At 43.0% G+C, this 12,787-nt stretch overlaps 1 protein-coding gene across 1 annotated transcript; it reads left to right on the top strand.

The window, feature by feature from the left end:
- The first annotated feature begins 2,331 nt into the window (after nucleotides 1-2,331).
- LOC104383461 (WD repeat and coiled-coil-containing protein) lies at nucleotides 2,332-12,185 on the top strand. Its single transcript, XM_009991634.2, has 4 exons — nucleotides 2,332-2,432; nucleotides 4,819-6,700; nucleotides 9,406-9,523; nucleotides 11,602-12,185. The coding sequence occupies exons 2-4, from the start codon at nucleotides 4,838-4,840 to the stop codon at nucleotides 11,871-11,873; spliced, it is 2,253 nt and encodes a 750-aa protein (XP_009989936.2). The 5' UTR covers nucleotides 2,332-2,432; nucleotides 4,819-4,837; the 3' UTR covers nucleotides 11,874-12,185.
- The last annotated feature ends 602 nt before the right edge of the window (nucleotides 12,186-12,787 follow it).

Here is a 12,787-nt window from a genome sequence, read left to right as displayed (position 1 = left end):
ATGACTTTCTTGTAGTGAGAGGCCCAAAACTGAACACAGCATTTGAGGTGCAAATCTATCATCATCTCGCATGTGCCACATCAAGCAGAAGACAGTCAAATTACATTGAGCTTTTTTGGATATAGTACATGGAATTCTACCTTGTAATCCACAGATGCAGATATCCTCACCTATAGCGCATCACAGGGAATTGAATTGAATCTAAAATCCATCTAATGAGCTCAGAAATCTGTCTTCACTGAGGCAAAATCTGCATTGAAGTAATACGTCCCTGCAAGTCACCGAGTTTTAACTTGAAGATGCACGTAGAGGATCTGCCCTGTTGTCAGTTTGGTCAATCAAACTCACAGCTGTGTCTGACTTACTCGAATTAAGCCATGGCTCCCGTTAACCCTCCCTTCACTAACTTAAAGAACTCTTTAGTTCTTAATTGTCTTCTCTGTAAAGGCCCTCACGCAATATAGCCAAGTCACCACCTAGTGTTCCTCTTTTGGTAAGTTTGAGCTACTTACACGCTTAACCTTGCAACCCTTTCCAGCATTTTTTTCACACGTTCAGCAGCTCTCTAAGGCATGATTTCCAGCGTATGAACGTCCTATCAAAAGCACGGAGTTCAAAACCCGTACAATGATCAGACTGCTCTGCAGTACTGAGAACTGCCAAAAGTGCCACAGGTTTGTGATATAATTCACTTTTGAAAGGCCTCAGAGGCTTAGAAGCTGTGCTTGATGCACCGAATCGGGACCTAAGAACTTGTATCGGAGCGGTTCCGTATCGCATTTATCCGCTTATATGCTTAAATGTGACCCGCCCCAAGGAAAAAAACCAAAGCTATACACAAAACAAAGGCACAGATGTGTCAATGGAAGCGATTCTGCCCCTCTACTCTGCTCTCGTGAGACCCCACCTAGAATATTGTGTTCAGCTCTGGAGTCCCCAACATAAGAAGGACATGGAGCTACTGGAACGAGTCCAGAGGAGGGCCACGAAGATGATCCGAGGGCTGGAGCACCTCTGCTGTGAAGACAGGCTGAGAGAGTTGGGGCTGTTCAGCCTGGAGAAGAGAAGGCTCCAGGGTGATCTTATTGCAGCTTTCCAGTACTTAAAGGGGGTCTACAGGAAAGCTGGAGAGGCTTTTTGCAAAGGCGTGTAGTGATAGGATAAGGGGCAATGGCTTTAAACTGAAGGAGGGGAGATTTAGATTAGATATAAGGAAGAAATGTTTTTCATTGAGGCTGGTGAGGCACTGGAACAGGTTGCCCAGAGAAGTTGTGGCTGCCCCATCCCTGGAAGTGTTCAAGGCCAGGTTAGATGAGGCTTTGGGCAACCTGGCGTAGTGGAGGATTTCTCTGCCCATGGCAGGGGGGTTGGAGCTAGATGATCTTTAAGGTCCCTTCCAACCCTAACCATTCTATGATTCTACATGGCGCTTCGCATTCTCGTCTCGTGCAGAACCTTCCCAGTGACGCTCGCGGGAGCGATGGGGGGAACACCGCCCCTGCGCAGTGGGGGCGGGACCGCCCGCGCCCCTCGCGGGGTAGGTGGGGAGGGGAAGGGATGGGCGGTGGGCGCTCGCGGGCACGGGAGTGCGCGTCACCGCCCCGCCCCTCCCCGCCGCCTCCTGGGAGCTGTAGTTCTACCGCCTGCCCCGTGCAGGCGCCTTCTGCTGCCATAGAGCAGGGCCGAGCGGGGAGGCGGGGCCGGGCGGTGCCCGCCACAGCCGGCGCCGCGCTCTGCTGCACGGCCGCCAGGGCTGCCTCACCGGAGCAGGGCCGAGCCGAGCCGCCGGGGGGTGAGGCTGCGGGCCGTGGCGGGAGGAGAAGGAGCGGGCGAGCCGCTGGGGGAGGTGGGGAATACCGGTGCGGGCGGGCGCGCGCAGGGAGCGGCGAGTGGCGGCGCGGGCGGGCGGGTTTTGGCGCTCTCGCCCCGTGCCGTGGCCGCCCGGTACCCCGCTGCGGCGGCGGCTGCCGGCGGAGCCCCGGCAGCGTCTCCTCGGCTCCCCGCCGGCTGTCCGGAGGTGCTGAGGACCGGCGCCGCGGTTCACCGAACAGCCCGGCCTTCCCGCGGCTGCGGCAGCAGCATGGCACCGGCCCCGGGGGCGCTCGGTGCCGGGCCGGGGAGCGGGCGAGGCCCGGGGGGGGCTTCCCGCCGGTACGGAGGCGGTCGGCGGGAGCCTGGCTGGCGACGGCGCGCCTGGGCGCCCGGTGTGCCGTGGCCGGCGCGGCTGGGAGCGGCGGTGGGCCCAGTAACGGGAGTTCGGGCAGCAGGTGGCTGGGTGCGATGGCCGGTGGGTGCCTTAACGCTTTCGCCTTTCCAGGTCTGCCGGGGATGGCGTGAAACGTCCCTTGCACGACAGGAAACTACCCAGATGGCCCAGGAGGCTTAGTGTCTGAGCGTATCTTACGGGGCGCGTTACCATCTCTATTCCATAAGTAAGTATTGCCCAGCAGTGATTCGGAGCAGGAAAGAGTGAGCAACTAATGTTTTGATTTTCCTGCAAGTGGCGGTCGGTTAACGGGATTGAGGTTGATAATAGTGGAGTTTAGAGGAGAGCCGGGTAGATGGTGAAGAAGTTGATTGGAAAGTATCTCAAGTGCTCTCTTACTGTGAAGCAGGATCCAGTGTACTTAAACTTATCCTTGAGAGACATTTACTTAATTGGCTCTTACAGATTACGAAATTCGCAGAGTGCCTTCTCCCCCTCTCCAAGGTAACCTGCTTCAATGCTTGGCTATCATTTGTAGTTAGAATTTTTCCTTAATAGATGACCTAAATGTCCTTTGTTGAAACAAAGCTGATTATTATCTTGCACTATCCAGAGTAGACCTGGAAAACAATGGATCAGTGTTCTCTTGTCAGCAGCCTGGTGGGTGTTTGCAAGTTTCTACTCACAATCTTCTCCAAACTGAGTGCACCCACTTCTCATGTTTCTCTGGTCCTTGGGCTCCAGTAAGCATTTCCGTCATCCTTGAACTGTTAAACTCAGAAATAGGCACAGTACTCCAGTGGCGATACCATTAGCTCTGAGGAGGTGGGGTGTTTATCTCCTTTGTGTATGGCATCTCTTTTAAAAACATTCCAGAATGATACTATCTTATTTGGCATCACTCTCACATTACTGAAATCTTCAATTTGTGATCCACTGTAAGCCAGATCATTTTTTTGCTATACTGCTACCCAAGCAATTATTCTTGAAGAGGTGTCCGTGGTTGTTTTTTTTTTTTGTACTAAAAGTGTATCATTTTGCACTTCTTGTTAGTTTGAGATGTTACCTTGATTATCATAACGTAACTTCTTCTATCTAATTTTACTCTTTGAAATCTGTTCTTTCAATCCCCTTCTTCCAAGTTAGAGGTTTTCCACAAATAGTTAATTGAAATACCAAGTAGTGCCAGGCACTGCACATTGTGATAAACCCTTCCAGTCTGACAGTTTGACTTTCTGAAACACCTTCTTCTTGTTTTTCATGTTTCCCACTAAAGCTGCAACCCATTTCGTGCCATGGCTTTGCAGCTGAGCCAAATCATATGGAGAATCTTAAGTGAAGGAACCGTCAATTCCTTCGAACTGGCTTCTGTGCACAAAGTAGGGATTGCTTGCAGCTCAAAAACTAGAAATGTGTGTAAAAGCCTGAACCCTTCTGAAGTTCTGATGCCTTGCATATGGCTTTTGGATGTCTCAGACACCTGTTTACAGACTCTGGAGAACGATGGTTGCTGGCAGTTTCCCATTCTCCCTCTTGAAGCAGTTATGGTATGTAGAGAGAACAGAAAAGGCTTCTCTTGAGACACCAGGCAAATAGTGTTACCCATTTTTCAAAAACAGTGGAGTGAAGGTTTTCTGTAGTTTTATTTCTTACCTATAAGTCAGTAATTTCTACTTTGCAGGACGCTATGAAAATAACTACTCCTAAAGCAATATCCAAATGATAAAAATGTCCCCAGAATTACTGCAGATATTTTTTAAAAAGCATTTAAAAATGCATGTGTGTTTTTGTATGGATATTCAAGTATGTGTAAATAACCATTCGGCACGCACAGTCAGCTGCCTACTGCTTTCATCCCTTCTACCCAGCAAACAGTAGTGAGCTACAAGGTGGTTTATGAACTCTGACATCATTTAGGAAAAGAAAATAAAAGAATCACTGCTTTAGTGGATGTTGAAGATTGTGAGCAGTTCGTATGCTATCTTCGTATGGCTTGTGCCTGAGGTAGATGAGTCTGTCCCTCTCCTGCGTTCTAAGTTCTTTTAAATTCTTTTCTCATGCATTTCCTCAGAAAACTTGCTTTGATCCTGACTTCCTTCAATATTGCATTTGCTTTTTTAGAGAGCTTTCTGGAATAACCATACAAATGGCTGGTTCTCAGCCACTTAATACAGGATCAGATTTATAGATAATGCATTAATGCTTGGTTATACTTGTAAGGGATTACTTGATCTGATCACAAATGGTCCATGAATCTGAGAGTGAGAGGTGGTATTTTGAAAGTTTTTAGTACTAAATTCATTCAAAAATATTCAGAGAAGCAGCAACCTGTCAATTAGAATGAAAAAACTGGTCTTGTGATGAAAATGCAGCAGACTAAGCCTGTGTAAACAGCAAAGTTTCTTTCCCTCAAAATTGCATTTCACTGTGGAAACATCATAAACAAAAAATTCTAGGGTTGGTGATTAAGCGTAGATGAACATGAAGTGTATATTGACTTCACTGGAAGGCAGAGTCCAGCATTGGCAGGATCATAAGCTAAATAACCATACAGGTATTGTTCTCTATCCTCTACAATAATTTTTTTTTTCTTTTCATTTCAATTTGTTTAGATGTCTCACGTTAAAAATCATGGAGCTAGGAAAGGCGAAGCTTCTGAGAACTGGCCTTAATGCCTTATACCAAGCAATTCACCCTGTGCATGGTATTGCCTGGACAGATGGGAAACAGGTGATACTGACTTCTTTACACCTTCATAACGGAGAACCAAAATTTGGTGACTCGAGTGTTGTTGGTCAGTTTGAACATGTCCATGGACTCTACTGGGGCCCGTGTCCCCCTGATGCCCCAGCTCTGCTTGCTGTTCAACATAAAAAGCATATCACCGTTTGGCAGCTCTGTTTTAATGTTACAGAAAGAAATAAGCTCTTAGTTTCTCAGATATGTGACATCAGCGAGCCGTTTCCAGTGCTCCCCCAAGGCTGCGTGTGGCATCCGAAGAAGGAGATCTTGGCTGTGCTGACTACACGGGATGCCTCCGTCTTACACTCTGTTCATCTCAACAACTCCAGAATTAAAGCAGATATCAAAGGCAGCGGTCTCATCCACTGCGCTTGTTGGACGAAGGAAGGCAATCGCTTAGTAGTGGGAGTAGGCAGCGCCCTTCATTCTTATATTTGGGATGATGCTCAAAAAACACTGAATGCCTGTTCTTTTTGCCCAATCTTTGATGTGGGAGGCTACATCTGTGCTGTGGAAGCGACTCTGAATTTCCAAGTTGCTGTTGCCACCGAGCTTCCTCTAGACAAGATCTGTGGCTTAAATGCTGGTGTTGCGTTTGAAGTTCCAGCGAGCATTGAAACAGAGTCCTTCCCCTCGCAGTCCAGCTTGTGTGGTGAGGAAGAGTATTCCATGGATGGGGGGAAAAAGTCACTGAACTCTGAGAAGCCCTTGTCTGTTGCTACATCTCCTGTGGATCTGACTCACATTCTTTCTAGCAAGCAGGGCGCTGATTCCAGTCCTCTTCTTCATCTGAGGCCCAAGGACTATCTAACAGGAAGTGGCCAAGATTCTTCGCATCTCATCTTGGTGACTTTTGAAAGAAAAGTTACCTCTACTAAAAAAGTTAGCATCCCAGGCATTCTGGTTCCTGATATAATGGCTTTTGACCCCAAAACTCAAACTGTATCGGTTGCTTCTAACACTTGTAATGTTATTTTAGTCTATTCGCTGACTTCATCCAACTTACCCAATATTCAACAAATTCAGCTAGAGAAAAATGAGAAACCAAAGGGTTTGTGCTTCTTGACCAATAAATTGTTACTGATACTGGTTGGAAGACAAAAATTCACTGACCCTGCATTTCTTCCCTCTTCAAGATCAGACAAGTATATGATCCGATTGATGATTAAGGAGCTAATATTTGAAATGAGTCCTTCAACACCTGCATCAGTTAACGGGAGCTCCAATTTGAACCTTTCAAACATACCTCATGATCTCTCTACAGATGTTCACCCTCTCAGCCGTGGACTCTTGTTACCAGATCGTGCTGCCATTCAGTCCCCTACCAGCAGAAGGAAACTCATTGAAGAAATCAAGAGTCCTGCTTATGAACAGAGCTTGTTGTTAAACATGAGTGACCTTAAAGATAAAAAGATTTCCATGAATTTTCCTCTAGCTGTTGAGTCTCTCGATGCCGAACCAGTTAATCGGACTGCGGCACTGTCTGCTACGTCGCTGGTGTTTTCTAACAAGCCGACATCTCCAAAAAGACAGGGAGATGCAGCTTCCAAAATACCAAATTCTTACAAGAATAACCTATTAAGTGAAAAGGAGGCGAGTTACTTTTCAAAAAATGTAGAAAAACTGTCTGGTAACTTCACAGAATTACAGCATCATCTCTGTGAATTAACTGAGCTGCTAAAATCTGGGAAGAGAAATCTTCCAGTGTATCCATCTTCTCAGGAGCCCTCTTTTATTAACATCACCTGCCAGGTAATTTTAATATTGGAAGCCTTAATGATAAAACCTGTTTATGGATCTGTGTTCTTTGTATGGATTTAAAACATGAAATCTTGCAAGATTACACACAGGAGGGATGATATCCTGTGAATGTTTTGTACGTGCAAATTCGGTACGTATGAATGATGGCACAGCATGCAGGTGAATCTGATAGCAGTCTTATTTAGAATTATGTAGGCTTTATGTAAGCCTGGCTTGGTTTTGTTATCTTTCTTCCCTACTCTTTTTGTAATTGCATCTCAGTCCCTGTTTACGGTTCTTTTAAAACTAGAAATTTATATTTTTCTCTGATGGGAGATAGAATGAAGGAAATATTTCAGATAGTTTTTTAAACTAAACTTAAACTAGTGAATCTAAAATTATTGCTGTTTCAGATGGATGCTGTAGTAGTGCTTTCATTCTTGCACGGCTGTCTGTACCAGGGGTAACAACAGAGCATTTCTGGAAAAAAAAAGACCATAATCATGTAATGGGCAGCAGGATTAGATTTCCATCCTGTTCCTGTAGGTGGGACTGATGTTACAAGTCCCATTACTCTGCAGGCTTTCAGTGTTTTTAAAGTGATGTAATATTTGGGAATGTGCAGCTCCCTGTCCCCACCTCCCCTCCTTGCGCTGGGGCTGAGCTCTTTGGCTCTGACCCAGACAGGCGTTCCTGCTCCTTCTGCACAGGGGCTGGTGGGACTCCAGAGAATCCATGTGTGACAGCTCAGTTGCAGAATTAAAGACTTCTGGGAAGGTAATGTTTTCCCTAGGCAACTTCTGAAGCTTTCTGTTTAGAAATTGAGGCAAGTGAAAGTTTCCGTATTTGGGAATTGATATCAATCTCTCATCCTCCTGTGAGGACAACTAAAATAATGGAGACTGAAACAAAAACAGAAAAATGCTTTGGCTCTGAAAGTGAAGTGTTGCTAATTAGCATTGAGAGCACCATCTGAGAAGGAAAGAGACCCACAGGGACAGAATAGATAATTCCATTAGCATAGCTTAAAAATGGATTTAAAATAATACTTCATGTGAAAGACTTTCCTTGGCTGAAAGAAAGTACTTCCAAATCTCCTGCTAGAAAGTGTAAGTTACCTCATTATCAAAACATGGCACAAATCTGCTTCTCTTCTATAAGTCAGATTAATAAACTTAGTCAATATTCCGTGTCATTTAAACTGCCATTTTCCTTTCAATAAGCTCTTATTTTGCAGCTTTATTATTGCAAAAAATTATTATTCCCAACTTTTGTAGCATTGAACTTTTATGTCCTACATCATATTCTCTCTCTCTTCACTGTTTTCCATTGTAAGCCTTTAATCATTGTAATAACTCTTAATTTTTCTAGCTCTCTTAAATCTTAATTATATATGGGGCATTACTCAGAAAAGTGAAAGTTTCCCTCAACAAGTCTGGCGTCTTGTTTATCTGAGGTGTTTGTTTAGAAAGCTACTTTAATTTGAGGTAGCACCAATTTTTGTTACGTTTTTATATGCAGCTCTCTCTTTACATCTAGTTTGAAACTGAGTTCCATATCAGCTTGTCTCGGTGTTCCAAGAGTGAGGTTAACTCTACTTGGTGGAGGTGCTTCATTAATTAAAGTAAGGCTACAATTTTACCTGCAGGTTTTGGTCACCGATGATTGGTGGCAAGAAAAGCGTTTGACTTTTGAATTACAAGTGACATTGGAAACTCTGGCAGAAAATGCTGTTTTTTAACTTTAGTTCTAAACTTTAGAATGTTTAGTTCGATTCAGAAATCGTTAAGAGGCGAACACGGATCCTCACCTCGCGTGCTGAGCACTGATCGTTTCTCTGCTGCCCGAGTTATTAGCTATATTTTACAAAATTTTGAGGAATGTCCCAAGGGAGCAGTGTCTTTGAGAGGGCAGATTTTATTAGTGCAGGGGGCAAAAAGCACGTGTGCATCTCCAGCCTCCCCTTTACCATATGTCTTCCTTGCAACGGATGGGTCTGTCCACAGAATGGAAAAGGAGTCAGAACGTCCTTAATTGTGTTTCTGTCATGACCCAGAGATGTTATCGAGGCTTCCCTGGGAAGCGATGTGGTTGTGTGAATTTTATCCTACGCAAAGACAGAGTTTGTAGTTTTGGTAACGACTGATCTTTTGCAGATTTAAAAAATGCTTTTTTCTGCCCCGTGGGGATTATTCTTTCAAGACACTTTTTGGATATTAAGGCTTGGGGCAGTGATGGTCGGAGGTGAGGCAGACAAGCCCTTCTGATTTCTTAATCTGTTCCTCATCCCAAACATTCACAAGCAGGATTTCTGACCACTTCTTCAGTTGTGGATCAGGGAGGGGGAAGGAGAGAAAACCTGCTGCTTTACAGACTCCCCAAGGAAAGGCCCCTCACAGGTGGTAGGATGAGAGTCAGGACTGCGCTGTGGATGAAGCTCATAGTTTCTTCAGCAGCAGTGTGTGATTTCCTCTCCTGTTGTTCTGACACATGCTGAACTGGCACAGTTACTTACTGCTGTCGCTCACAGATCATCTCTTTGAGAGCTGAGACTTTAAAGTATAAATCTTGCAAATGGATCTGAATTAATGTAGCGTTTGACTCTGTAAATGATGTAGTTGAAGGCATGTCTGCCATCCTGTTTTGATTAATGCCATTTTGACATCTCTGCTTAAATATATATCACAGTATCTAATGATTCTTTCTTGGATTTACAGAAGCAGCTTTCCAGAAGTGATTCAGATGAAAGACGAGCTGTTATTCTTTGTGGTGGTAAACTCCGTCTAAATATAGTCCAGCAGATATTCAGTCTCTCTCTTGTAGAAATGCAACACGGTATGTTGTAATTATCCAATGATACAAACACTTTAAACACATGTGACATTCTCGGTGAGCAGTAGCAATGTGCATTATCTCATCTGAAAAAAAACAAGGAGTAAATAATGAAAGAGTATTAATAAAACTTTGCTCATTTGTTTTGTAATATAAAGATTCTTGGGTGGGCTTCTATGGAGAAGAATCTTTACATTATTAAAAAAGTGAGCAAAGGTTGATGTATCGATACTCCCTTGTCAAGTAGCTGGTTATACAGGAAAATTACTGTCACTCAGTATTTTATTTATATTTTCAGCTATTCTAAATCGAGAAGTCTGAGTAATGAGGAAGTTAGATTTTACTGGTGGTTTTGGAATACAGTTTTCTGTATTTTAATCTGTAGTTCCAGCATCTGGTCTCCTTTAAGAAACCTTATAGTTTTTTTAATAAACACAAAAGTAGTTCTATAAATTTTAGCAGTGCGCTTCAGTTTTTGCTGTGAAGAAAACTACCTTTCTTATGGCTGTGGTGTTCTCACCTGTTACCTGTTCATCCCATGCACATCCTGGTTGCCCTTGTACGTGTCAATCCTAAGTGTCTTACTTTTGGCAAAAGCAGGAAACTTACCTTTGGAATATGATCTCTCACTACTACGATATTCCAGCTACTTGCCTACTCCATCTGCTATCTGCCTACTTACAGGTTACTGAGCAAATATCCCAGTCTTAAGGCTGCTCTTCTTACCATTGTGCAAGTTTTATTGTTTTTTAGTCATTAGTACATTTAGCATTCCAATGCCTAGGTAAAACTGTAGTCGGATAATTCACTAACAATTCAATCTTGGAAAGGTTCTTACTGCTATCTTACGTTAGTTTAGTAGTGTTCCTATTGCAGGACCAGTCACCTGTGTTGAAACACAGTGACTATTGTGATAATGTTGTAGCACAACCCAGGAATGTGTGATATACCCAGTACAAAAGTAGGCAGTTTTGTAGGTGCTCATCTCTTAATATGTGAAACTGGAATTTTATTTTGAGCTGTAAGGTTTGAATGACTTCTCTTTCTGGCAAGAAAAACGTCTCTGTTACCTGTGTTAGTTTCAGCTTCTCATTTTTAGCTTAAAAAAGTGATCTTCACAGAATTGGTTACCCAGGGATGAGTAACACCATGCATATGACTAGCCTTACTAGGTAAATTTTAAAAGCAAACAGTGTTACAGCAGGTTTCTTTGTTAATTTTACAAATATCACTGGATAAGGGAGCGAAGTAGGAATGGTATTTTTAAATTCCTGAATTACTTTGATTTTAAAGTTTCGTCCAAATGACATATTAAGCCAAAAGATTAAAGGGTTGTGGGCTTTTAAGCTACAATCTTCACATGACCTTACTTGTGACATGAAGTTATGTAATGTAACTGTACAAACAGCTGGAAATGTTTCTTTGAATTCCCTCACCCCCCCAAGCTCTATTTTGCTTCTTCATCAACTTAATGGATACAAGTATGAAAATTTCTGTTAATTGGGAGAAGTCACTGTTTTGGATTCCGTACATGATGTCAAATTGTAAAAATAATGCTAATGATGATGTGAGGTCAAATAGCAAATGGAGCAGAGACATGGGCTTTGTACAGTATAGTACAGTATTTCTTTGTCATGTTTATTGGAATGAATTATATTGAAATTACATAATAGAAGCTGCTTCTATTTTTTATATTAATTTGTAATTTAATTTAATAAATGTCTTTTTGTATAGTATCTGCACAACTTGAGCACTGTGAAGTAGCTTATGAATACCCAATTAAAAACAATTTGTGATGCTTATCAATTCTGTTCAGAATTTCACTCCTCCTCCTTATTTGAAGCGTGAGTTTATTGTAGTCTCATCTCCTAGTGACAAAATTGGTCAGAAAACTGCTTTGCTTAGTTGTTAACTGTCCTTTATTTTCAAGATTATACAAGCTGTATTTTTTTTTTTTTGCTAGAAAAACTGTAAACATACAGAAGCATTTAACTTTTTAATTCTGGAAGAAATATGTTTTGTGCCTTAAACATACCTAATTACAGGAAAACTTATAAACAGACGTTTACATGTCTTCCTAGGTTCATCTTGGATTGTTCTCACAGCGGACAGCGAGGGCTTCATTCCCTTGATGTTTACATCCACGCAGGAGATAGTCATAAGAGATGGCAGTGCAAAAGGCTACAGCGCCCGTTCCTCCAAAACTTTGGACATCATCAGTTCTACAGAAGGGTGTAGACCGGCTTCTTCTGAAAGTCTGGATATCACGAGTTCTTTGGAAGTCCTCAGAGACTGCTCCTCCAAGACTTTAGACAGCAGCAGTCCTTCAGAACAGCCCAGCAGTAAAATGTAATTTTTGATGGTGATTTCGTAATGCCTGTCTTATGATGGGAGACTTTTAAATTTACTGTACAGGACTGTGAATTCGAAATGACAGTCTGTCTCAAACCTCTGTTGGATTTCCATAATTTTTTCATTGTATATCACTGTAAATTATTTATTTGATCCTTGGAACATCAACCTTTTTTTATACTGAGTGGTGTTTTTTAAATACGCCTCTTGCAGTATAGATGAGGTCTTTGTATCAGTGGTTGAAAATATGCATTCTTACAAGCTCCCGAGCTAAAGTTTCCATCTTGGGCTTTAATATGTTGGTGTTTTTAGATGATAGTAAACTTGCATAATAAAGAAATCATTGAAAACACTGTGGTTTTCTCCCATTTCCTCATTTCTGTCAAATCCTGAAATATTGTGCTGTTCTTACTTGGAAACGTCCTGATGCTGTGCCTGTAGAACTGTGTGTCATTTTGCACTGGTGTTACTACAGGTGTAAGCACTAGCTTAGGTATATGGAATTTTGGACAAAGTATGTTCATGTGAAATATACACAGTGTGTAGAAGCGAGATCTTTTTCCCCTCCGGTGCCCACTGGTAATGCCTCTGTGCTTGCTTCTCCATGTGGATTTGGGAAGCGGCTGCCCAGTGCGTAATCTTTTGTGGTGGGTTGAGCCCGCTCCCTTGCTCCCCTGTGCAGGATGGAAGACAGAATCAGCAGGGCAAAAGCAAGAACAACTCATGGGTTGTTAAAGGCAGTTTAATGGGTAAACCAAAAGCTGTGCCTGCAAGGGAAGCAAAACAAGGAGTTTATTCAGGCAGACGATAGCAGCTTCTGGCAAAGCAGGGCTTTGTCATGGGACACGGTTACTTTGGAAAATCGGTGTCAGAGTTCTGAATGTTCCCCCCTTTCTCCTTTCCCCCAGTTTCTAT

Source organism: Tauraco erythrolophus, chromosome 2 (genome assembly GCF_009769465.1).
Source record: "Tauraco erythrolophus isolate bTauEry1 chromosome 2, bTauEry1.pri, whole genome shotgun sequence".
Lineage (NCBI taxonomy): Eukaryota > Metazoa > Chordata > Aves > Musophagiformes > Musophagidae > Tauraco > Tauraco erythrolophus.
The sequence above is the reverse complement of the archived record's forward strand: the minus strand, read 5'-3'. Positions and strand labels throughout refer to the sequence as shown.

What these genes read in the sequence shown, in the direction of transcription:
- LOC104383461 (XM_009991634.2), top strand. Translation starts at nt 4,838, where the DNA reads ATGGAGCTAGGAAAGGCGAAGCTTCTGAGAACTGGCCTTAATGCCTTA. An exon ending in TTATTAACATCACCTGCCAG is followed by an intron (nt 6,701 to 9,405) that starts GTAATTTTAATA and finishes TTGGATTTACAG; the next exon opens with AAGCAGCTTTCCAGAAGTGA. An exon ending in TCTTGTAGAAATGCAACACG is followed by an intron (nt 9,524 to 11,601) that starts GTATGTTGTAAT and finishes ATGTCTTCCTAG; the next exon opens with GTTCATCTTGGATTGTTCTC.